We start from the raw sequence: 21,979 nt of genomic DNA on the forward strand, positions 1-21,979 counted from the left end.
ACAGAAGCAGATGATGAGGGCCGCGGCTCCATGCACACCGGACAGGGAGGGACACAGACCAACACAGGAAACCGCCAACGCACAACACGGGGTGGGGGCAGACAGAGCCACTGCCGACCAGTCTGTGTGCTTGCTGGGCATGTGCACGTGTGTGTGTGCGCGTGTGCTCGCGCGTGTGGGACGGACAGCGCGGCTGAGCTCAACTCGAAGGAGGCCACGGGTCCCGAACGGCAACAGGAGGTGGAAGGTTTCCATCTGGGAGGAGGACATCGGTACGATCCCCGGCCGAACGGGATGGGCCACCGACAGGCTCGGAAGGGGCCACCGCTGCGGTGTGGGCTCCTGACACTGAGCCAAGACCCACAGGTACGCGGGGGCTCACGAGGGAACAAAGTCCCGGGCTGTGTGCAAGCCGCTGGGTCAGCCCTCCGACCGGCCCGGCGAACGGCATCCCCGCCGGGCAGTCGGGAGCCTCCAGCACGAGGCACACTCCTCAGGTCTCAGAGTGCAGGGGGCCACGTGAGCTGGCCGGGGCCCCGTCTCGGCCTCCTTCCTCACCCGCAGGCTGCTCTGTCTGCCTCTGAACGGGGAGCAGGGCTCGGGGGGATCGTTCTCTTTCCGTTGCACGAAGCAGAAGAGGGGTTCAGGCTTGCGTCAGCCACAGTACAGCCTCATGCTCTGTCTGAACTTCATGCTTGACTCATGCGCGAAGGACCAGGAAGGGCGGGGGGCAGCGGGGGGACCCTCGGGCTCCAAGCAGACGCCAGTGGGGAGGGGGGAGGGTTCCCTGGTGTCTGCAAGTGTCCACACAGTCCCGGCACAGGTGCTCAGCGCCTTCACCCCTGCCACATGACGGGCCACCTGCCTGGCCGGTCCCCCCTGGGAGCCTGCAGCTGGCGCTGCCGGGGTTGGGGGAGGGGCCTCTGAGGGGCCCGTGCCCTCCCTCCCCCTGGCCTCGGGCTGAGGGGTCAGGCTAAACCCCCACGTGCCCACGCTGTGTCTCCGGCCCCTCCTCTGTGAGAATCTGCGTGTCCTCTGGCTGCAGCCGGTCCGGAGGCCCGGGCAGTTCCGAGGGCTACAGAACCTTCCCAGCTCACGGCTCTGGATGCCCACCCCTGCCCCCTGCACAAGGCCCAGGACGGGCCGGCGTCTCAAGGCAGGAGAGGAGGGGCGGAGCAGCGGACCAGCAAACACTGTCAGGGGCTGCCCCGGGTCAGGCCTCCTTCGTCAGGGACCCCTTTCTGATGGAAGAGCCACCAGGCTGAGAGGTCCAGCACGCTGACCCTCAGCCTCACGTGCAGAAACCCTGGCACGCGGGGAGGACGGGTCAAACACACCAGTCCCTCCAGCGGCCAGCCCGGATCCACGTGGCAGTGTCCCTGCTGGCCTCCGGGATGCTCCTGGGCCCCTCTGCCCCTGAGCTGCCAGCAGGCCAGGGCATATCTGCCCTGGCCCTCCTCTCTGCCCCCGGGGCTCCGCTGTCCCTCGGCTGAGCAGCCCTGCCCAAGGGCCACAGGTCACGGCCACCATCTGTCCCAAGGAGGCAGAAAGGTACCGAAGTTTGAACTCGTCACTAGAACAGCTGCTTCTGTGAACTCCCCACCTAACCGTGCCCTCACCTTCCACTCCGCCCATCAGCCGGGACCGGCTTCCATACTATTCTGCCCGCTGGACATGACGCAGTGAACTGTCACGCGTCCCCTTGGCACCCGGCTGAGTGCTGGGTGCCTGGCGGGGGCTTCCTTACTACTCTACCCGGGTGGCTCCAAGGCGGGAGAAGCAACAGGCGCTCCTCAGATCCACGAGGCAGCCCAGGTGAGCCCCGAAGCAGGGAGGGCGCGGGGGGAAGGGGCAGGGGGGCTGGGGCGGGAAGGACACCGCCAGCTGGGGGTCCCCCGCCCAGGCTAGACGTCACTTGGGATGTCCGTGGAAAGGAGCCCCCCACGGAAAGCTTCCCCGGGACCCTGACACAGCACCCCCCCCCCCCCCGCCAGGAGCAGCCCCCCCGCCTCCCCGATGTCCCGTCGGGATACAGGCCAGGTGCTGCCGTCATGTGGCCTGGAGCGAAGGGGGCTGGCCGTTCCACAGACACAAGGCGGGAAGGGCTGGCGTCCTGACCTAGGTGAGTACTGGGGTGACTCTCTCGGAGGGGCCGCGGGTCCTTTGCTGGGGTACTTCTTGTGCCGGGGAGTTGAAGGGGGTGGGGGGCCCACAATCATATCTATCCTGGCGAGTGAACAAGAAAAGAGACACCACCAAATGCATCGTGAAACAGCGCGGAAGGCGCTCACTTAACCTGGGAGGCGCCCGAGCGAGCCCAGAACTAGGGGGGCCCGCAACCACGCGGCTGGCCCCAGGCCTGCCCGGGCCGGCAGGTGTGTGCGCCGGAGCCACCGCAGCCGGGGCGCGGCGCCGAGGGTGCCGGCGAACCACGGTGGGGCCCTGCCAGTGAGGGGCAGGTGTCCCAGCTCCTTGGGGCGGCCCGTGTGCTTTGTTCTTCCGGTCAGAAGGGGGAGGGGGGCGGGTAGGACAGAGGAGCCCGGTTAACAAAATCAACCTCGGTGAGAGAGACATGGGAACAGGCCCAGCGGCCGAGCCGCTGCAGTACTCTGTCTCACGCACCCCTGTGCGCGTGCACGTCCACGCTCTGCACGCCTCAGCTTGCACGCACGCTGCACAGGCACACGTTTGCTTGCATGTGCATAATTGCACACGCACACACTCGCACCTCACATATGCCCACGTGCACGGCACAGGTCTAGCTGCTGCCCCGGGGCGGTGGGGGACGGTGAGCAGCTGACCGCGCAGCCTCAGCCGTGTTGAGGACAGGGTCACCCCCCGCTACCCGCCCGACGGGAGCAGCTTAAGGCCCAGAGAGACCCTTCCCTGGCGTCCAGGTGCGGGAGGGGCACACTGACCTCCCCAGGACGAGGACTTCACTACCGCCAGGGCCTGGGGAGCTGGCTGAGCCCTACGACCGTCCCCTGACCGTCCGGACCCTGCTGCAGCCAGGAGTGGCCGGGGCAGACCAGTGGAGTCTGAGGGACCACGGGCAGGGGCGGGGCTCTTGCTGGCGGAAGCGGGTGACTCACTTCCGGAGAGACCACGGCAACAGCCACGTGGGCTCCTTACACCACACACACGTGTGTGCATGTGTCCGCGCCTGTGCTCGGGTGTGCGCCCGGGTCCGTGGACACGCGTGTACGTGCCCTGCTGATGCCAACCCCTCACATGTGTCCTGGAACGCAGGGGGCCGCCCGTGAGGGACGGGGGTGGACAAGCCCCTGTCCCGGAATAAGCAGCAGCTCCCGGCGGGGCTCACAAAACCCCCTCTCTCGAGGCTCCCTCTCTCGAGACAACTACCCTCACCCCCAACACACACGCACACCGGTGTGCACAGGTGCACACGTACATGCGTGGACCCACAGCACACACAGAGGCACATGCACACGCCACACGCATGCATAACGTGTGCACACACGTGCACCTGTACCGTGGCCGCAGGTGCCCACACCCGTGCACGCGCGTGTGCGTTCACACGATACACGCACGCGCACACGTGCATGTGAATGCACACACACGTACGCTCACCCACCAGAGCGGGGGCAGGAGGGCGAGAAGGGAGAGACAACGGAAAGATTACAACAGACAGACCACACGAGGGTGTGCAGAAGGCCCACGTAGGGCCGGCGTGGGGCCCGAGAGGAAGGGCCCGGAGGCGGCGGCAGGCAGGGCCGACCACCGCGTCCCCGCAGCCCTGTCCGCCACCCCCCCTCTGGGGGCAGCACGAGGACCCCCACGTCGCCCCCCACCCCCCGTGCTGGCCCCTGAGGGATGCCACCCCTCCGGAGCCACCCCGGCTGCCGGAGCCACCCCGGCTGCGGCCCAGAAGGACCCGGCCTCCACGCCCCAGGGCTGGCAGGCGGCGGGGGGAGGCTCTTGCCTGGACTGCAGGTTCTTGATGCGGGACAGCATGTCCAGGTGGCCGGCCGAGTACTGCTCGATCACGTCCATCACGTCGTATGGCCGCAGGCTCTCCTTGAACTTCCGCTTGGACACCAGGAACCGCATGACGCTGGGGCGGGGGCAGCCGTGAGCCCCGGGCACCCCCAGCACCTCCAAGAACAGGCAGCGGCCGACGCCACGATCTCCCGGGCCGGCCACCCGCCCTCTGTGGACACGGGCCACTCCCGGGCCGCAGGGTGCAGACAGCCCCCGTCCCCCCACCCCCGGGAGCCGCCTCCCGGTAGCCTCCGTGCTCTGCACCCAGGACGGGCAGGTGACAGCCGTGGCATGAGGGGCCACGGGAGCCACAAGGCACAGGTGTCTCACCAGAGCACATGCCCCCACGCCGGCCCCCAGAGGGCCCGCATCCCAGGAAGAGCGGAAGCTGAGTCCCTCACCACACGGCCCGGATGCTGACTTTGAGGCCTGGGGTCAGATCTTCGGTCACAAACTCGCAGTTACAGCTCTTGTTGTCCTCTGCAGCGTCCTCCCCGGGGAGGCTCGCTTCTGGGCGGGGGCGAGACGCGGCCCGTGAGGGGCGGAGCTGCACCGAGGACAGAGGGGCCGCCCCCCTCCCCCAAGCAGTGCCCTGATTCCCCGGGGAGGCCACCTTCCAGCCCACCTGCTCCCCTCAGCCGAGCGGCTCACAGGACGGCTTCGAAGTGGACAGAAACCATGGAAGATCGTCCGGCCACGAACAGGCACGAAGCCGATTTGTGGCCCCGCACGGGCGTGTGAGCACACAGCACGTGACTCGCTTGTGTGAAAAGTGCAGAGGAGGCCAAGGCACACGGGAAGCAGCAGCCTGGCAGTGGCCGGGGCTGGGAGGGGTCCTGACAGGTGCAGGTCTGCTCTGAGCCAAAGAACGTGCTGGATTGAAAGCTGAGTGTACTGCCACCAAAGTGCTCACCGTGACGTGGCCGACCTTACGTTACGGGAGTTGCACCTCAGAAGAAAGGGTCGAGGAGAGTCGCTGCTCAAAGGGGCTCCGGGGCCCTGGGCGGTGCTCGGGGGACAGCGAGAGCGCAGGCAGACGGCGGCCTGACCCACCTTCTGAGTTCTGTCGGGATGCGGCGCCCTTGATCCGGAAGGCCTGGCGTGCCCGGCTGCGGTCCCCGAAGCTCCAGCTCTTCGGCACCTTGCTGGGACTGTCCTCCAGACTCTGGTCGGCACTGGGTGACCGGCGGACGGTCTGGGCCTGCGGGGACCCCTTCCCCTTGGCGGCCACGCCTCGGGGGCTGGAGAAGACACGGTCTTTCAAACTGACCTTCTGACTGCTCCCACGAGGACCGACAGGGGCGGACACACAGAAAGACAGCAAGAGAAGTCACTGTGCAAAGGACACTCACACCCCAACGTCCGCTCACAGCCCACGCCGACACGTGCACACACGGGCGCCCCTAGGGCCCCTCAGTGCTCGGCATGGCCGGTGGGGGGGGGGGGGGGCAGTGGACTCTTAAATCACTTTGGGTGCTACGGAAAGGTGCTGGGCCTTCTCCACACTGTCCTGCCAGGTCTCCAACTCCACGGTGACACTCTGCAGCACGAGGGCCCCAAAATGCCCCGTGGGTGTGGCTTTTCCCTGGCAACCTTCTCTGGTTTCCCTGCCTGCCCCTCCATACCCCGTAACTGCCCCAGGGTCTGGGGGGGGGGGGGGTGAGGTCCACAGCTGCCAAAACCCCCTCTGCCAAACCCCGGGAGCCACCTGGAGAAAGGTTTGGAGCAGAAAGCATGGAAGCGTGGAGGGGGCCGGGGTGTCCTGTGAGGCTCGTCCCCTCTCCCCGGCACCAGGGCCAGCACAGGCTCCCGCCCCCACATACAGGATGCATCCGGGAACTGAACGCCCGCACTTCCAGGGGGTGGTAGGGACGTGCCACAGGGAGGGGCCACCGTGGCCAGCCAGGGGTCCTCAGGCCTCCCTGTGCAGTTGGGTCTGATACCCTCTGGGCAGCAGCCACGAGACAGGAGTGGGTCACTGTGGTCCGGGGGCAGGTCAGGCCCAGGGACCAGTTGGCCCCTGGCTTCCTCCCACCGGACAGTTTCCACTGTGGAAGAGCATGGCTCTTGTGAACTGTGAACCTGCTCACACCCGGCACATGCAAGGAGCCACAGAACTTTCTAGAACAGCCTCTGAGCAAAGCCCTGCGCTGCTCCCGGGGCCCGACGGGGGCCTCTGCTGTCACCGGGAAGCCACCATCACCTGCTCACCATTCAGACATCGCCAGACCCCACTGTGGCTCCCCCGGGTCAGCCACCCCCATCGGCCCCAACCAGAACCCACAGCCGAGACAGGTCCCTGAGACGGCGCAGACATGACTGGCCACGGAGAAGAGACGGCCAGTGGCCTGGTCTACCCAGCCTGGAAACAGCATCCCCTCCCACCTCCCTGAGCAGCTGAGATCACCCGTCTGCTAGTGAGCAGGTCTCCCCAGGACAGGGAAAAAGGGAAGAAAGGAGCCTGTAAGAGCTAGGAGTTGAGCTGCGGTGCGGATCCCACTCGGGTGGAGCGGGCATCTGCTGGCTCGGGACACGGGCCCGAGCCCGTGACGGCTGCGCCCGGCACGAGGCCAAGAAGGCCAGACGGGTGCGAGGGACACGCCGGAATCCAGGCACCGTGCGGCCCTCCGCACAGACGACCTCCTCCTTCCCAACGGAGATCAACAGCCGGTGCAGGGAGACCGGACGAAGCAACGGCCCCGCTGAGCCCCCGGAGCTGGGCCCCACGCAGCCGTCTCGAGGACGGAGCCACAGGAAGGCCTTGCCGTCCCGGCTCTCGGAACGTGCAGACCGGTGAGGGACGCTCTGCCGCAAGAGCCCGCCGCGTGGGTGCCCAGGCTGCACGGCTCAGTGTGTGCGGCCCCCGGCCCCCGGCCCCCCAGACCCGCCCCCCGGCCAGGTGTCCACGCAGCCCCTGCTGCCGCGGGTGTCGAGGGAAGGGCTGCCTTAATAACCTCACAAGCCAAGGACAGAGGCGAACCGACGCGGGCTGGGGCTCTGGCCACCTGCTCCGGCGGAGAGACCCCCGGACGAGACCGCCGTGGGGGTGCAAGGGCGGTCTCTCCTGGCACCAGTGCTCTGGCATCCACACGGGACAAGGGGAGCAGGTTCCGGAGGGTCTGGGGGAGACAGCCAAGCCCCAGCCTTCTCCTCCCCTGCCCGCTGCCCACAGCGAAACCCTAAATACCCGGGGGAGGGGAGGGGAGGGGAGGGGAGGGGAGGGGGGGAGGCCCGCACCGACATCGGCCACGCTTGGGTCTGCACAGCCGGGGCCCAGCTCAGCGGGGAGGGAGCCAGCATCCGCGGGGAGGACCTCCCGCCCGCGCTCGACCACGGATGTGCCCAGGGAAAGCGCGAACGATGACGGGGCATCCGTGAGGCGGAGCTTGGCCTGGGCTCCTGGACTGGCCGTCTGGTCCCCCCAGCAGCCTGACCGCGGCCCCTCACCCGAGGGCCCAGCCTGTGGCCAGAAGCCCCCTGGACACAAGCTCCGGACAAGCGGGTCAGCTTCTGCCGGGGCCCAGCGCCTCCGGTCCCGGAGCTGCCAGTGTCCCCCAAGCGCCGCCTCCGGTGGGGACTCGAGGCATGCAGAGATGCAGGTGGGCAAGCATGCCCCTGCCCCTGGTCCTGCTGCACAGCCCCTCCCCACGCCCGCCGCTCGACACCCGTGCGCCCAGGGCCAGCACCGCCACATGCACAAGATGACAGGCGAGTGCAGCTGCCCACACGCCGTGGGGCTGCGTGCTGCTCTGGCCGGGGAGGGGGGCAGGCGGGAGGGGGGCGGGGCGGGGGCGGGGACCCAGAGCAAGCAGGACAGACGCTTCCACACACCCCACAGCAGACAGTGGACGGAGAGTAAAGGTGCGGACAAGGAGCCCACGGGGCAGGGGGCCGTTTCCGGTCCGCCCAAAACCAGGCCTGTAGGGGGAAGGGGGGGCCGTGGGCCTCTGGCTTTCCGGCGCGTCTGGTGTGTCAGGGCCACGGGGAGCCCGCACACACAGGACGGAGATGCCTCCCGCAGGTGAGGCGGCCGGTGAGGAGTGGCCACCCTCGGTGCGTAGTAGAGGTACTAGATGGCGAGCCCCGGAGGGAAGGCTCACCGGAGAGCGATGAGGACCCCGGAAACCACCGGCGCCCTTCCTGGCCTCAGAGCCCCTGGCCGGCCCCCCCCCCTCCCCCCACCTCCTGCTTGGAGCAGGGCATCGTTTGGCTTGGGGACAAAAGCAAGTGTGCCGCCAGCAGCCAGCACCGTCACCGGCCGTCATTTGGAATCAGAGGGGGCCCGGGGCTCCGTCGCGAGGGGCCGTGGAGGCCGAGTTGCCAATCAGAATTGGGGCCTGGGGGGCCGGGTCGGGGTGCCAGCCTCGCCCTCACTCATCTAGAACCTCTAATAAGCAGTGTTTGGAGCGGGAGAGGAGGTGGAGTACAGCCGTGCAGCAATGGTCGGTCCGTGCGACACGCCCGCGGTACCTAGAGTGTCCTGGGCAGCATCCACACAGGGACTCTCTGCACGGTCTGCCTTTACTGGAAATGAGGAGAGCACAGTTAGTCCTGGGCGCGCCCAGAGGGGCCTGGGCCGGGCGAGCGGGCAGAAAGCACAGGTAAACTGAGGCACCACGCCGACCCTGATGCAGCCCTGGGCTCGGGGTCCAGCAGCCGCACTTGGGTCTGAGCAATGACAGTGAGGGGCCTGCACAGAGAGTCTTCCGCCGGCCTGGAAAAGAAAACAGTGCCCTATTTTTGGAGAAAAAAATTCCCGTTTTTTTCCTCCAAAAATACCTTTTCCTTCCAGAGTCAGAGTTTTGGGCCACGTCTTCTTAAAAATGTATTATTTTTTGCTATCTTCATGCCAACCAAAAAATAATACACGGGCGAGACTTGGCAAAAGGCTTGTTCTAGATGGACAGGATTCCGGAAAGCACACATTTTAGAGGGGGGAAAGCGTGCACTCTGGCGTCACAAACTGATCACCGAGGCTTCGCCGAGCCCAGCCAGCCGCCGGTCAGCAGTGGCCTCGGCACATCCAGGAGCCAGTGGCTGCCTGTCCCTGGAGGGACGCTCGGCAAAGGGGCCTTGGGGGCACCGCCCAAGTCGGTTCGTCTGGGTCTCGGTGCTGAAGCCCTGGGCTGGGCTGGGCTGGGCCTGCCGGGCAGCTCAGAAAAGGCTCCCCCAGTGGTCTGCGGTCCCCAGGAACCTCCCCCGAAGGCCCCAGATCTCTCTGCACTACATCGTGCACATTTTTAAGCAAAAGTGAAAACACACAAGAGTCTTTGGTCTTCCTGAGGCCACCCTCCCTCCCCCCACCCCTGCAGCTATGGCCTGAGACAGTTGCTCTCAAACCGCGGGCACAGGAACCAGACACGCCGACCCCTCCCCTCCCCCCTGCTCACACAACCCAGCCCCAGGCAGGGCTGCCCGACGTCCACACACATAAACACTGGCGGCACCTGCCGGCGTCCCCACAGGGCGCCTCCGGTCCCCAACACTTAGCTCTCCCACCAGTGCAGAGCTCAGACTGCCCAGAGCGCTCCATGCCGGCCCAGGGGCCGAGGGCCATGGGCCCCCCAGCCCTCTCCCCTCCAGGGGGGACTTCCTCCCTGTGGGGTCCTCTCGGTGAGGGAACTGGGGTCCAGCTGTATCAGAAAGTGCCCTCACGTGGGGGCAAACTTCCCTGTGACTCAGTATCCCCAGGACACGGACCACCCTCCCCCCGCCCCCGCCACCTAGCAGCTCTGTTCACAGAAGACCCTCAAATTCGGGGCAAATGCTCTTGCCCAAGGCACACCCTTACGTCAGCCACAGTCCCACCACAGCTAAAGACTGAGAGCCCCTTGCTGCCTCCCCCTGCCCCCCGGGGCTCCCTGGGCCTGCACACGGCCCCCAGCCCCCGCCACCCGGAGGCTCTGTCCAGGGCAAGACGGTGATGGGGGGATGGGCTTTGCCTCCAGCGCCTTAGAAGGACCTTAGCTTTGTCCAACCCCCCAAACAGCTTTGCTGCCTTCAAAACTCCCAGCATAGACGCCGGCCCCGGAAGGGCCCAACACTGCCTGGGGACACGTTCCCAGCCGCACCGAAGACATAACCACCCACCTGTCCGCCCGCTGCCTGCTTCCTGAGCACCTGCGTCGGAGGACTGGCTCTCGTGTGTAGTAAAACCTGAACCGGTCACATGTGGCCAGCGGCGCCCCCATGGGACAGTGCGCTGAGAGCCTGACCAGAGCCGGGGGGTACCCACGGCCTCCCTGAGCACTGCCCCACGGGCCTCGTGGCTCAAGGCCCCCCAACTCAGGCCCGTTCCTTCGGGGCTCAGGCCAGCGCTGGGGTTTTCCTGCCCGCAGCAGCCAAGTGGAGCTCCGGCCGGTCTGAGAACCGCCAGCAGACAGCAAGGGTCCGGGAGGGGTGGGCAGGCACGCCCAGGGGGCCTGGGGGTTGAGTGAGTGGAAGAGGCACCCACAGACACTCACCAAGACCAGACTGAACAGACAGGCACTCGGACACAGCACGTGGCTGCCTCGACGAGGAGGGACCCACACAGACAAGGGGAAAGCAGCTGGAGGACGGGGGGGGGGGGGGGGGTGGGGTGGTCTCCTCCAGGCACGGGGGGTGGGGGGCAGTGAGAAGTGGGATGGGGCAAAGGGCAGATCAGACACACCCAGAGCGGCACAGCCCGAGACCCCGCGGCCTGCCCCCGCACCCCGCCCCGGCACACACGGCCTCGGTCTGACACCGGCCCAGCCAAAGACCCCAACACAGCTGGGGCGCATGCCCGTCGTGAGCCACGACTGGGAGGGGGTCTCACGGCAGCTGAGTGAGGGTCCCTGTGCCCACCCATCCACCTGCCCAGACTGGTAAGTGCCAGCGGGATCCTGGCATGCAGGTGGCAGGTGGCAGGAGGCCACTACCTCCCACTGCCGTGCAGGAGGGGCTGGGGAACCACACCCCCGTTAGCACTTCACGTAACAGGGTCCCCCTGCCCGGCAGCCCCGGGACAGGCCCACCCCCTTGGGGGCCCTGGCCGCAGAAGAATTTCTGGCATCCCTACAGTGCTCTGGCTGCCGAAAAGGGGATCTGTGGCCACCCCGAGTGAGGGGACAGAAATGCTGTCCTCCGTCACCTAGCTGACAAGTGTATGTCCCAGGAGAGGCCTTCTGTCCCCAGGGCTCAGCCCAGGGTGCGCCAGGAGGAGGGCCGGGCCAGGCCAGCCCTCGGGGAAGCCACTGGGTCACGGGCAGGCAGGGACACATGGACACACAGGGAGGAGACAGAGGAGTGGTGTGCGGAAAGCAGGGAGAGGGGAGCCACGGAACGTACCGGAGAGCCCGGGGGAGGGCTCCCGTGTGTCCTCACCTTGAGTCCTGCTTTCAGGGTCAGCCACCTCCTCCCCAAAGACAGACGGACGTGAAAGGGGCCCAAGAAGGGCAGTGACAAGATTAAAGGCACTTGGGGGGGCAGGCAAGAGTGTCCAAATTGGGGGGAGGGCAGGAGAGAGAGAGAGAGAGAGACGCTGAGACGAGAGTCGTGGGGAGGAGAACGAGAGGCCGCATGAGGCCGGGGGGCCTCAGATGGATCGGGGCAGAGCTGCGGGCCCGCCTCCCCCGGGCTCAGGGTGCGGAAGGGCCGACACAGCAGCAGCGATGGGGACCGAGGACGCGGGGGGGCAGCCCCCCCGGTCCCCCACACGCCAGGCCGTGCTGGGCATGTGCTCTGCATCCCCCCTGATGGTGAGCACGGGGTCTGCGTGCCGGGTAAACCAGCCAGGTCCAGGGTCGGCTTTCTTAGCCGCTTTGAGGGGCTGGTCACCCTTGCTCCAGCGGCTGGTTCGGGGCAAGAGTGTGGCCAGTCTTCTGTCACCCCCTCTGGGGGAACATGGGGGGAGGAGCGTGCCCTCCCCCGGTGCATGGAGAGGGTAGGGCTCAGCCTAACTTGAGCGGCCAGTTAAGTGGCCTGCGGTCCAGAAGGGACTAGACTCGCGGCAGGGTGTTGGGGTGGGGCGCGCCCCGAGCTCAGCATGGTGATACACAGGCAGGCTGGGGTTTATCAGACTTGGAAGTCATGAAACAGTCGATTTTCTTCTTAGTACAGGAAAACATCAGATTGCTATCAGCCCTTCTCTGCTCCCAGCAGAGATAACCCTCGGAGTCCCCGCACACGGTGGGGTTGGGGGCGACCCCGTCTCTAACCTGCCTGACTGCACACCGGAAGGCGGCACCTGCAGGGGCCGGACAGGCGAACACTCACAGGGCCAGGGCTCAGTTTCCACCAAAGAGGCATGAGGCGGGGAGAGGGCGTCTGGCCCTGTCCTGGACTAGGGGTGCTCACAGAGGTCTGCTGCCTCAGGGCCAGGGGCTGACGGGGGGCGCTGAGCACAGGCAAAGTGATTTAAGGGCCCACAGCGTGGCCGGCAGGGTCCAGACACACAGTTCCACACGTGGGCACAGGGCCCGCGATGACAGTGCACAGACATGGAGGGGCCAGCCCCCACGCACGGCAGCATACCCGGGGCAGCGGGGGGCAAGCGGGCACTGACCTTGGAGAGGGCTCCGGCTGAGGCTCCTTCCTTTAAACAGAAGCGACAAGACTGTTAGCAGCAGGTCGGTCAGGCGGACACCACCCCACGCAGGGCCCAGTGGACCCGCCCCCCAGCCCCACCCAGGCCCACCCAGCCCCACCTCAGTCCCACACGCCCCGAGAGCCCCTGGAGGGCCCGAGGAGGCAGGTCCTGAAGGCAAGAGGGAATTCTGGAAGTGCTCCAGGCCCCACGTTAGGGGCACACGTTTTAATGAGAATCGCCAACGTTAACTAAGTGAGCGTAGATGGAAACGCTGGAGGGTTCTGGCTCCACAGCCAAGGTTCGGGACAGACAGTTGCCCCAGTTCTGGCTCCCACTGTGGCTTCTTGGGGTCACTCTTCTCCGTGATGTTTCCCAGCAGAGAGGCCACGGGGCTGTGGTCCTGGGCCTGTGCTTGGCTCGGCCCAGGGCAATACTCCAGCGCACCCTGACTGGGGGTAGGTGACTTCCAGGGCCCACGCTCTTCATGAACTGAATGGAAGGCTGGCGGCTTGGACTTTCCTTGGCTGAATCGCGGGGCGACCCCAGGTGACCCGAGTGGGCTCTTCGGGGCGTGTCCAAAGTCTCGGCGGAACAGGTACCGTCCTGCTGTGGCTGGCGGAGCCGTGTGCCAGAGGAGGCAGGAGGGTGCCAGACCGCCCACAGTCCAGCGACGCGGGGTGCAGAGGCCTCCGTGGGACCCCTCATGCCCGTCCTGTAGCCGCCCTGGAGCTCAGACGCCAAGAGCTGCGCGGCGAGTCTCCGGTGACGGCATTACAAAGACCCACAAATCTGGCGGCTTAAGACCACGGGAGCTTCTCTTTCGGTTTGGAGGCCAGAGTCAGAAATCCAGGTGTCGGTCCGCAGCTCCCCGCCTGGGGCCGGAGCGTGGGGTCCCTCCTCCTCTCCCGGCCCCTGGGGGCCCCTTGCACTCCTGAGCTTGTGGCCGTGCCCCTCCAGTCTCCGCCTCCCTGTCACAGGGCTTCTCTTCTGTGTCTGGTCTTTTCAGGACACGTGTCCCTGGGTCTAGGGGCACCCCAATCCAGGATGACCTTCCCTTGAGATCCTTAGCTACATCTTCCAACCCCCCTTTCCCAAATTAGGTCCACTCACGGTTCAAGGGCATGGACATCTTCCGGGGGCCACCACTAAACCCACTACGGTCTGTGCCTTAGCACCCCAAAATTCATGTCCACCTTATACCCCAACACCCCAAAGTCTCAACCCATGACAGCATCAGCCCTACGTCCAAATCTCAACTAACACTCAGTAGCTCAGAGAACCCATAATCGCGGGGTCTCGTTCATCTGAGCCAGATGCGAGGAAAAGTGCATGTGATCCACACTTGGGTAAAAGTCCTCTCCAGGTGGGGACCCGTCAACTCTAGAAAACCAGTGATCTGTCCCCCAAATACAACAGGACAGACAGGCCCAGAGAGGCCCACCCAAACAGGGAGAAGTTGGAAGGCATAAAGGGTCACCAGTGCCCAAGGTCTGAGACCCAGCAGGAAACCTCTCTTGGTCACAAGCGCCTCGGTGGTCTCCAGGGGCCTCGGCCCGAACCCGCCCCGCACCTGCCCGGGCCCCAGCCGTTCTCCCCTCGCCCCGAGGGCCCAGCGTGTTTGTGGCTGGGGAACCCCATCAGCCTGCCTCCTGCCCGCGGGTCCCCAGACTGCCAAGCCCTCCTTCGCTCAGTCTGTCTGTCCCTGCCGGCCAGGGCATGCTGCTATAAATTCTTAACAGCCGCGTGGGCCTCCCACACACGCCACGGGGACAGGCAGTTGTGCAGGAGGGTTCCCACACATCTCCCCCGGGTGACCCACCTTACCGCCTCTGCCAAGAGAGCTTAGACCCGCCCGTCAACACACCGAGCTCTCCCACCAAGGCTGTCCCCGCCCACGACCCTCCTTCCAGAGCGCATCTCCTAACTTTGTGTCCCCCGCGGTCTTTGTGTCCCCCGCGGTCTCGACAGGGCCGCGGCCCCGAGTCTTCAGGCACTGGCTTCTCTGCTCTGAGGTTGATTCAATTCCCCCTCACCGCCCCAGACAGTGTCTTCCACGAGGTTCGGCCTGTCTGCCACCGTCTGTGACAAGAGTGGCCTTCCTCCCTTAGCCGGCGATCCCCATTTCCATGCAAGACCTCACCAGCAGCGCGTACGGCACCCTCCAGCGGCCTGTGCCCTGACCAGACCGTCCCCGCCACGCTCCTCACTCCCCGGAGCTCTTACTGGAACCACTCCCACGGCCGTGTTTCCCGTCAATCATTTCCTCCAGGGAACCCAGGACTTTCCTGTGTCTTTTTTCCATTTCTTCCAGACCACCCTCTCCCATATCCCATCCCAGGCACCGTGGGTAGTGCCACAGGCTCCTAACGTCTGGTTACAGACCTGCACTCATCTGCCAGGCCGCACAGGAGCACAAACCAGGCAGCCTACACAACACAGGCTACTCCATCGAGCTGGGGCGGCCGAGCTCCCCTGAGGCTCTGGGCGGGGCCTGAGGGGGGGGGGGTCCCTCCTGCCTCTCCCAGCTCTTGGTGGCCCCAGGCATCCTGGGCCCCTGGCCACATCCCTCCCACCTTTGCCTCCCCTCACGCGGGCACGCTATCTTGGGATTCAGGGCCCATGCTCATCCAGAATGGTTTCGTGTTGAGATCCTTCACATAATAACACCTGCAAAGCTTTTTTCCAAAGAAGGCTGTGTTCACGGGTTCCGGGGCGCAGACATACCTTCAGGGGATGGGGGCCACCGCTCAACCCTTACGGGCGGCCCACCCCACCGACCCCTCTTCAGAGGCGGCAAGCCGCGCGGGGCAGCCCTCTGCGCGGGGGCCCAGGCGGCCACCCCTCCACACACCCGGCTCTGTGCCCCTGCACTCGAGTCGCAGATTTGGGGGGATTACGAGAGAACCAGCAGGCACCGCAGCGTGTGCGTCCGCCCGCTGCCCCAGAGAGATGTGGGGATGGGCTCCCCCCGGCCCGGGGCTGGCACGCCAGCCACGGGAGGAGCCCCTGGCCCCACGCGGAGCAGCACCCTCTGTGCCCACCCCCCACACCGGCCACCCTCTGGAGGTCGGAGCCTCAACCAGGTCAGCAGAAGCTTTGGAAACCACCAAGGCCACCAGGCCCCGTGGCCAGCAGTGCCGGGGACCTCCTGTGGCTGCCTGCCCCTCACCGAGGACCCCCAGGAGGGCTGAGACACCCCCCCCCCCCGCCGCTGCCCCCCAAGCTCCAGCCCAGGCGCCCTCTGCTGACCTGAAGGTGAGCCCAGATTTACTCTTGAGGTTCCGAAGCAGCTCCAGCTGGTTGAGCGGCGGGATCAGTCTGTGGCGAGAAGAGGCACGGTGAGCTTCCGGCCGCCTAGGCCTGGGGGACCCTCACCCCTGCTCTCACCAGCATCTACTGCACACACAGGCACCTACGGTGTTAATGCTGGGGGCATGGGTGTGGCCTGTCCCAGGCAGGGGGAGGGGACGGCTCCCCGGCAGTGGTGGCCCTGGGGGGCCGCCCGCGCTCTCCGGGCTACACGTCTCCCGGGGTCCGTGGCGCTGGAGGCGGGCAGTGAGCAACATGCACGGCAGGGGGCAGGAACAGCACCCGGGCCGTCCATGGAGAGTGTGGGGAGGGTCTAGAAGGGCACCGGAGGACAGGCTGGGGGGCCATGTACTGTCTCCTCTCCCTTCCCAATCCCTGAACACCCCCGAGGGGCAGTACCGTTGCAAACAGCATCCCAACATACTCATGGTCCCAGATCCCTCCCTGCAAAGCCAGGGCGGGGACCGAGGTCACAGAAAAGGGCTCTTTGCCGGGCAGAGAGAAGTCCGCTGCAGATGGGCGGCCTGGACAGCTGGAAGAAAAGGCTCTGCTCCAAGCCCCCTCTTCCCAGACCGGGCCACGCCCACCCAGGACAGCCTGCTGCCCGGCCCCCGCCCACAGGTGGGCGTTCGCCCATGTGGCCACTGGGCAGCTCCAGGCAGGACTTCCACAGGAGCCAAGGGGACAGTGAAGTCTCCGCCTTGACACCAAGGCAGAGATCTGTAAATCCTGCCAGGTTCCTGGGGGACCTCGGGCCTCCCCCACCCCAGCCACAGGACCAGAGGGGCTAACGGGGGGGGGGGGGACCCCAGTCCCCTCCCAACTTCTGGGGCAAGTTCTGTCCCTCCTCACCCACCCTCCCCTGACTCGGGAGCTCACCACTTTCTGCCCTCACACATTTCTCATCTCAGCGTAAGGAGGAAACGCCCCTGCTCCTTCCTGACCCAGCCCCCATCCTGCACTGTGACCCCCCCACCCAGCTCTGTGACCCCTACTCGTCCTCAAGTGGAGTCCCAACCACTCCTTTAAAACCATGCTCAAAGACCCCCACCCAGCCTCAGCCCCCCTCCCTATCGTCCTGTCCTCAGCCCCTGTCCTTCCTGACCCTGGGGACCACTGCCCCGCCCAGACCCCCCCTTGGCCCTGGTCAAGGATCAGCGTCGGAACCTTTACTTGGTGTGGAGGGCACGGCCACTTCCGGCTCAGCCCTCACCTGCTATCAGGTGTGATCCGCTCCACCCCCCCACCCCCCACCGCCCGCCTTCACGTGACGTCACTCAATGGCTCCCCCGTGCCTCCACAGTAGGCTTGCTGGCTGCCCTGAGTCCTCTGTGCTGACGGCCAGGCCTCTCCACACCCCTCCTTGTCCGGCCACACTTCCCTGAGGGCGGCCTGCCCTTGGTCTGAGGTCACAGCCTCCCCCCTCCCCTCCCCTCCCCTCCCCGCAGGGCTGTCCCAGTCCCAGTGGGTCAGGACGAAGCAGGAGGTATGTGGGCAGTCAGGCTGGCTCACGGCATGGGCACAGCAGAGGCCCCAGGACTGGACATGGGGACAGAACTGGCCTCCCCACTGCCCCTCAGGCACCCACCCCTGGGCCTGGAGCAGAGACCCTGGACAGCACCCCCCACTCGGCCCCCACACACGCAGGTCCAAGTTCAGGGACACACAGATACGCAGATAGGACGTCATGCCTTGGACACAGAAGCAGGGGACAGAACACAGAGGGGCAGGGTCACGGGCAGGGACGTGCACACAGCACACAGCCCCGATGACGCTGAGGGCGGTTGTGGAGGACGCGGGAGTAGGGACATGAGGGGGGGGCCCACAGGAGAGAGTGGCGGCTGGCCGGGGGCCAGCCAGCTCCGAGAGGACACCTCCAACCACCCAGGCCGGGGAGAGGCTGCTCCAGACGGGAGCCAGGGACCGGCTGGACAAGACGGACAAGGGAGGAGAGGAGCCTATAGCAGGGAACCCCCAACTGCCCGGGCAGCGATGGGTCAGTACACAGGGGGGTGGGGGGATGTACACTGACCCCCCACCCTCTCCTCTGGGCGGGGTCTCTGGCGTGTATGGCCAGTAAAGGGCAGGTGCTGGGGTGGAGATGCCCGTGGGATTCGGGGGCTGCCCGGCCCTGCCCCCACAGCACCCCCCCTCTTCCGGAACGTTCAATCAGTTCCCACGCAGGGCACCACAGGCAAGAGCTTTTGCCAGGGGGATCCCAGGCTTGGTCTACACAGGGAGGGTGGGCCCTGGGTCCGAAGGCCTGTGCCCGAAGCCCCACCCATCCCACAGGGAAGGGCCTGCCGAGACGCTGCCCTGTGCAGCAGCTAAAGGTCAGCGGGAGTGAGAGCCCCACCCCCGCCCCGTGCAGACACAGCAATTGGGACAGCGCTCACGGTCCTCCCGGGTCCAGGGAGGGAGCACCCCTGGCTGGGACAGCGGAAGCCGTGTCCACCGGCTCTGTGCTCTGCACATGGGGCCTGTGGGGAGGGGGGGAGGGCGGGGAGGGGCTCAGCTACTGAGACGCGAGGCAGAAGCAGGACGAGGAACAGAAGACAAGGCAGGACAGACGGATCCAGCCGGAGAAAGCAGCTGACGGGGGAGGGGACCAGTCGAGGGGGGAACCGGGCTCCAGGCAGGGAGGCCACAGGGGGACCAGGGCAGCGCCTGCGCCCGGCGTGGGGGACACAGGCTGGGCACGGGTACAGGGCTGCAGGCCGGGGCGGGCCGGGGGCCGGGGGCCGGGGGCCGGGGCGGCCCTGCACCGTCCCAGACAGAGAACAACCACACCACACACGCTGTCCGTCCCATGCATCTCCTACCTGGAGGCCCCGTAGGATTGAGTTTGCGAGCTTTCAAGTGTTTTCACACACACACAAAGGGAAGAGAACGGAAATTTTAAAAGAACGGGATAAGAAAAAGAAAATGAACCAAATGGTTGAGGAAAGTGGGGGAAACAACAGAACAAAGAAAATTAGCGCCAGGGTCGGCCCACTCAGGCCCGAGGGACGGTGCCGGCAAAGCCAGAGCCTCCAGCACTCCCGGGGAAGGGGGACGTTCCAGAGAACGCCCGCCAGCGTGGCTGCTGAAGGAGGGGCGGGGCTGCGGCCTCTGCCCAGGTGACAGAGCGGGGCGGTCGTACCCTGCCTGGACATCGCTACCTCAGGATCCCCAGGGGGACATCGTCCCAGCCCAGAGCCCCAACCCGCTCTGGCAGCCCAGGCCACTCCTCCGGTGAGGGCTCCTGGCTGGACACCAGTAGGTACAGGTAGGGGACATCCAGGGGCTCGGACGCCCCCGGGCTCAGCTTCGCCCCCGCACCCCGCCCCAGGCAAGGATGGGCCTGCAGGGCAGTGTCTGCCCCGAGGGTCCCCAGCCCCCCTCGTCTCAGACCTTGTTCTAAGCCAGAGCCCAGCACAGACAAATCCTGGGGGTGGCCGGGGACTGCCACCTGCTGGTGACCACGCTGCCTCCACCAAGTGCCCCCAGCGCGGGCTTCCGGCCCTTCTGTCCCACCCGAGGGCGCCCTCGAGCGTCTGTGTGCTCTGTGCTGTCGGGGACTCCTGCTCCTACAGCCTTGACGTGGCCCCTCCCCCACACAGAGACCCTGGTCCTCGCTGAAGGACAGAGGTTACCCTTCACTTCCAAAGCTCCGGGGCCCGCCCTGGCGGGCACTACGCCGGGCCGCGGGCCTCCGCGAGTTCTCGGGAGGGGCCTGTCTTCACGATGCTCACAACATAACGTGACCCACAGCAAGGAAGGGAAGCAAAGGGTGGGTGGAGGTGGAAAGTAAGAGCCACGAGCTATAAAACAAAGAACAAAATTAATGCTGCGAAATAAATCACACACAGAACTCCGTGGAAAGTACACACGTTGTTTAAAAAAAAAGGAGAACTCAATTAAAATAATGAACAACCAAAAAATGGGGCTTCAGAACAGACACGATGACAAGCAGGCGGTGTGCCGCGGGGCGGGGTCCCGGCGGGCGGGCGGTACCTGTACATGGGCACGGTCACCGTGCGTTCATAGTACTGCCACGTCGAGTGCAGGTCTGTGCGAGACAGGTTGGTGGCATAGAACCTCCAGGCGGACTGCGGACGGGAAGCGGGCGAGGGTCAGACCATGCCCACGCCCCTGAGGGCCTCGCCCCTGCCCGGGCCCCATCCGGCCCCACCCCCTCCTCAGTTTACCCCCGGGAGGAGGGGCACACGCCACCACAGGTCACGCTCGCAGCCCGTCTACAGCGAGCCTTTCGTCGTCCGCCTCACCCGACCCTTGGCGGTTGGGACCTGCCACGGCGGCAGCTCCTGCACTCCCCGAGCCCGATGGGGACGCCACCCTGGGTGCGGGCGGGGGGGTGGCTCAGGAGCCGGGGGGCAGGGGCAGAGCCAGGGACACACAGCCGGACCCTCCCCAGTGCAGTGGCCCAGCCTCAGCCACACAGCCGGCCTGGGCTCCCGTTCCCTTTCCTTTCAATTGTGGCGAAACGCACAGAGCACACGGTCGGCCGTCTCAAAGCGCGCAATCCGGGGGCAACAGGTCCACTCACACTGCCGTGCAACCACCCCCATCTCGCTCCACACTCGCATCCCCCCAAAGGGGCACACGCCCCAGCGCGGGGGCGTCGGGCATCACCTGCACCCGTCTCTACGGCGTCCCTGTCCTGGACACAACCACACAACACGTGGCCTTTCGTGACCGGCTGTTTTCACGAAGGTTTCAAGGCCCGTGCACGTCGTAGTGAGCGTTAGCGTTCTGTTCTAATGATCGAGTAACGTTCAACGGCACGGAAACACCGCATTTTGTTCGTCTGTTCGCGGACATTCGAGTCGTTTCCACTTTCTGGCTGCTGTGAATCCCCCAGGAGCAAATGTTTGTGGAAAAGTTGTTGGTTGGACATCTGTTTTCAGTTCTTTTGGGTACACACCTGGGGGGGGTTGCTGTGACGTAAGGCAGCACTTACCCCTCTGAGGCACCACCCAGGGTTCTCAAGGGGCCGCACCCCTGCACCCGCCACCAGCAATGCGCCAGCATCCCGATCCCGCCACATTCCCACCGCCTGAGGCGCTTCTGACTCGCGTTTCTCTCATGAATGACGTGGAGCATCTTTCCACGTGCCGGCTAGCCGCCTGGACATCTTCTCTGGAGCCACGTCTGTCCGAATTCATCTCCTAATTGGTTTGGCTTTTTGTTGTTCAATTGCCGGAGCCCCTTACGGATTCTGGATACCAGAATCTTACCGGACACAGGATTTGCAAATACTTTCTCCCATTCTGTGGGTTGGCTTCTCACTCTCTCTACAGTGTCCTTTGATGCACAAAAGGTTTTAACTTTGATAAATTCCCATGGGTTTTTCTTTTCTGCTTGTGCTTCAGGTATCAGATCTGAGAAACCAAAGCCATGGAGCTCTACACCTATTTTCTTGTAAGGACTGTATAGTTTCGGCTCTCAAATTTAGGTTTTGACCCATTTTGAGTAAATTCTGCATGAAAGCAAAACTTCACTCTTAAAACTGGATCTTCAGCAGTCCCAACACCATTTGTTGCAGAGACATTCTCTCCCGTTGGAGGTTTGCAGCATCATAGTTTGGGGGCTTGTTTGGGGGCCTAAAACGTGGTCTATCCTGGGGAACACTCCCGTGGGGCTGGCAGGCTGTGGGGGGCTGCCCTGCGGGTATTTGCAGGTCCTGTACATCCTGCGTCCTTGTACCCAGGATGGGGGGGGGGGGGGGGGTGCTGACATCTCCAGCTATTATACAAGCATCTAGGTCGCCCTGTAATTCTGTCAGGCGTTGGCTGCACATACTCTGGGGTTCTGCCCCCAGCGTGGACGCGTCTACCCCGTCCCTACAGTCGGACTCCTGTCAATGTGTCATCGCCTCCTGGGTCTCTCTTAACAGTGTTTGCCTTAGTGTGTTTTGTCCGCCCCGACCACAGCCCTCCCAGCCCCCTTCGGGCCACCGTTCCCTGAGGGGTTCCTGTCTTCGTTGCCGCACTTTTCAGCCTGCCGCTGTCCTTGGGTCCAAGGAGTCTCCACAGACAGCACACCGCCAGGCCCATCTCAAATCCGCTCTCTCAACTGCTGCCTTTCAAGCGGGAGAGGGGGGTGCACTTACGT

At 65.3% G+C, this 21,979-nt stretch overlaps 1 protein-coding gene across 18 annotated transcripts in view; it reads right to left on the reverse strand.

The window, feature by feature from the left end:
- The window catches only part of KCNQ2 (potassium voltage-gated channel subfamily Q member 2), a 148,658-nt gene that overhangs the window by 102,596 nt on the left and 24,083 nt on the right, over positions 1–21,979 (reverse strand). For 2 of the 18 annotated variants that reach the window (XR_009607043.3, XM_060621967.3), the window contains exons 8-16: positions 19,859–19,953; positions 18,685–18,714; positions 15,803–15,871; positions 12,530–12,559; positions 8,473–8,526; positions 5,056–5,279; positions 4,404–4,512; positions 3,944–4,075; positions 2,119–2,226 (exon numbers count right to left, since the gene is read on the reverse strand). Coding sequence is in view for 17 of the 18 variants with exons in the window: in XM_060621967.3 (XP_060477950.1) it covers positions 2,119–2,226; positions 3,944–4,075; positions 4,404–4,512; positions 5,056–5,279; positions 8,473–8,526; positions 12,530–12,559; positions 15,803–15,871; positions 18,685–18,714; positions 19,859–19,953 (851 nt within the window). In the remaining variant the exon portion in view is untranslated. Of the gene's footprint in view, positions 1–2,118; positions 2,227–3,943; positions 4,076–4,403; positions 4,513–5,055; positions 5,280–8,472; positions 8,527–8,626; positions 8,717–12,529; positions 12,560–15,802; positions 15,872–18,684; positions 18,715–19,858; positions 19,954–21,979 lie in introns of all 18 variants that reach the window. The other 16 variants (XM_060622085.3, XM_060621980.3, XM_078443870.2 and 13 more) reach the window with 16 other exon arrangements.

Source organism: Panthera onca, chromosome A3, assembly GCF_046562875.1.
Source record: "Panthera onca isolate mPanOnc1 chromosome A3, mPanOnc1 haplotype 2, whole genome shotgun sequence".
NCBI lineage: Eukaryota > Metazoa > Chordata > Mammalia > Carnivora > Felidae > Panthera > Panthera onca.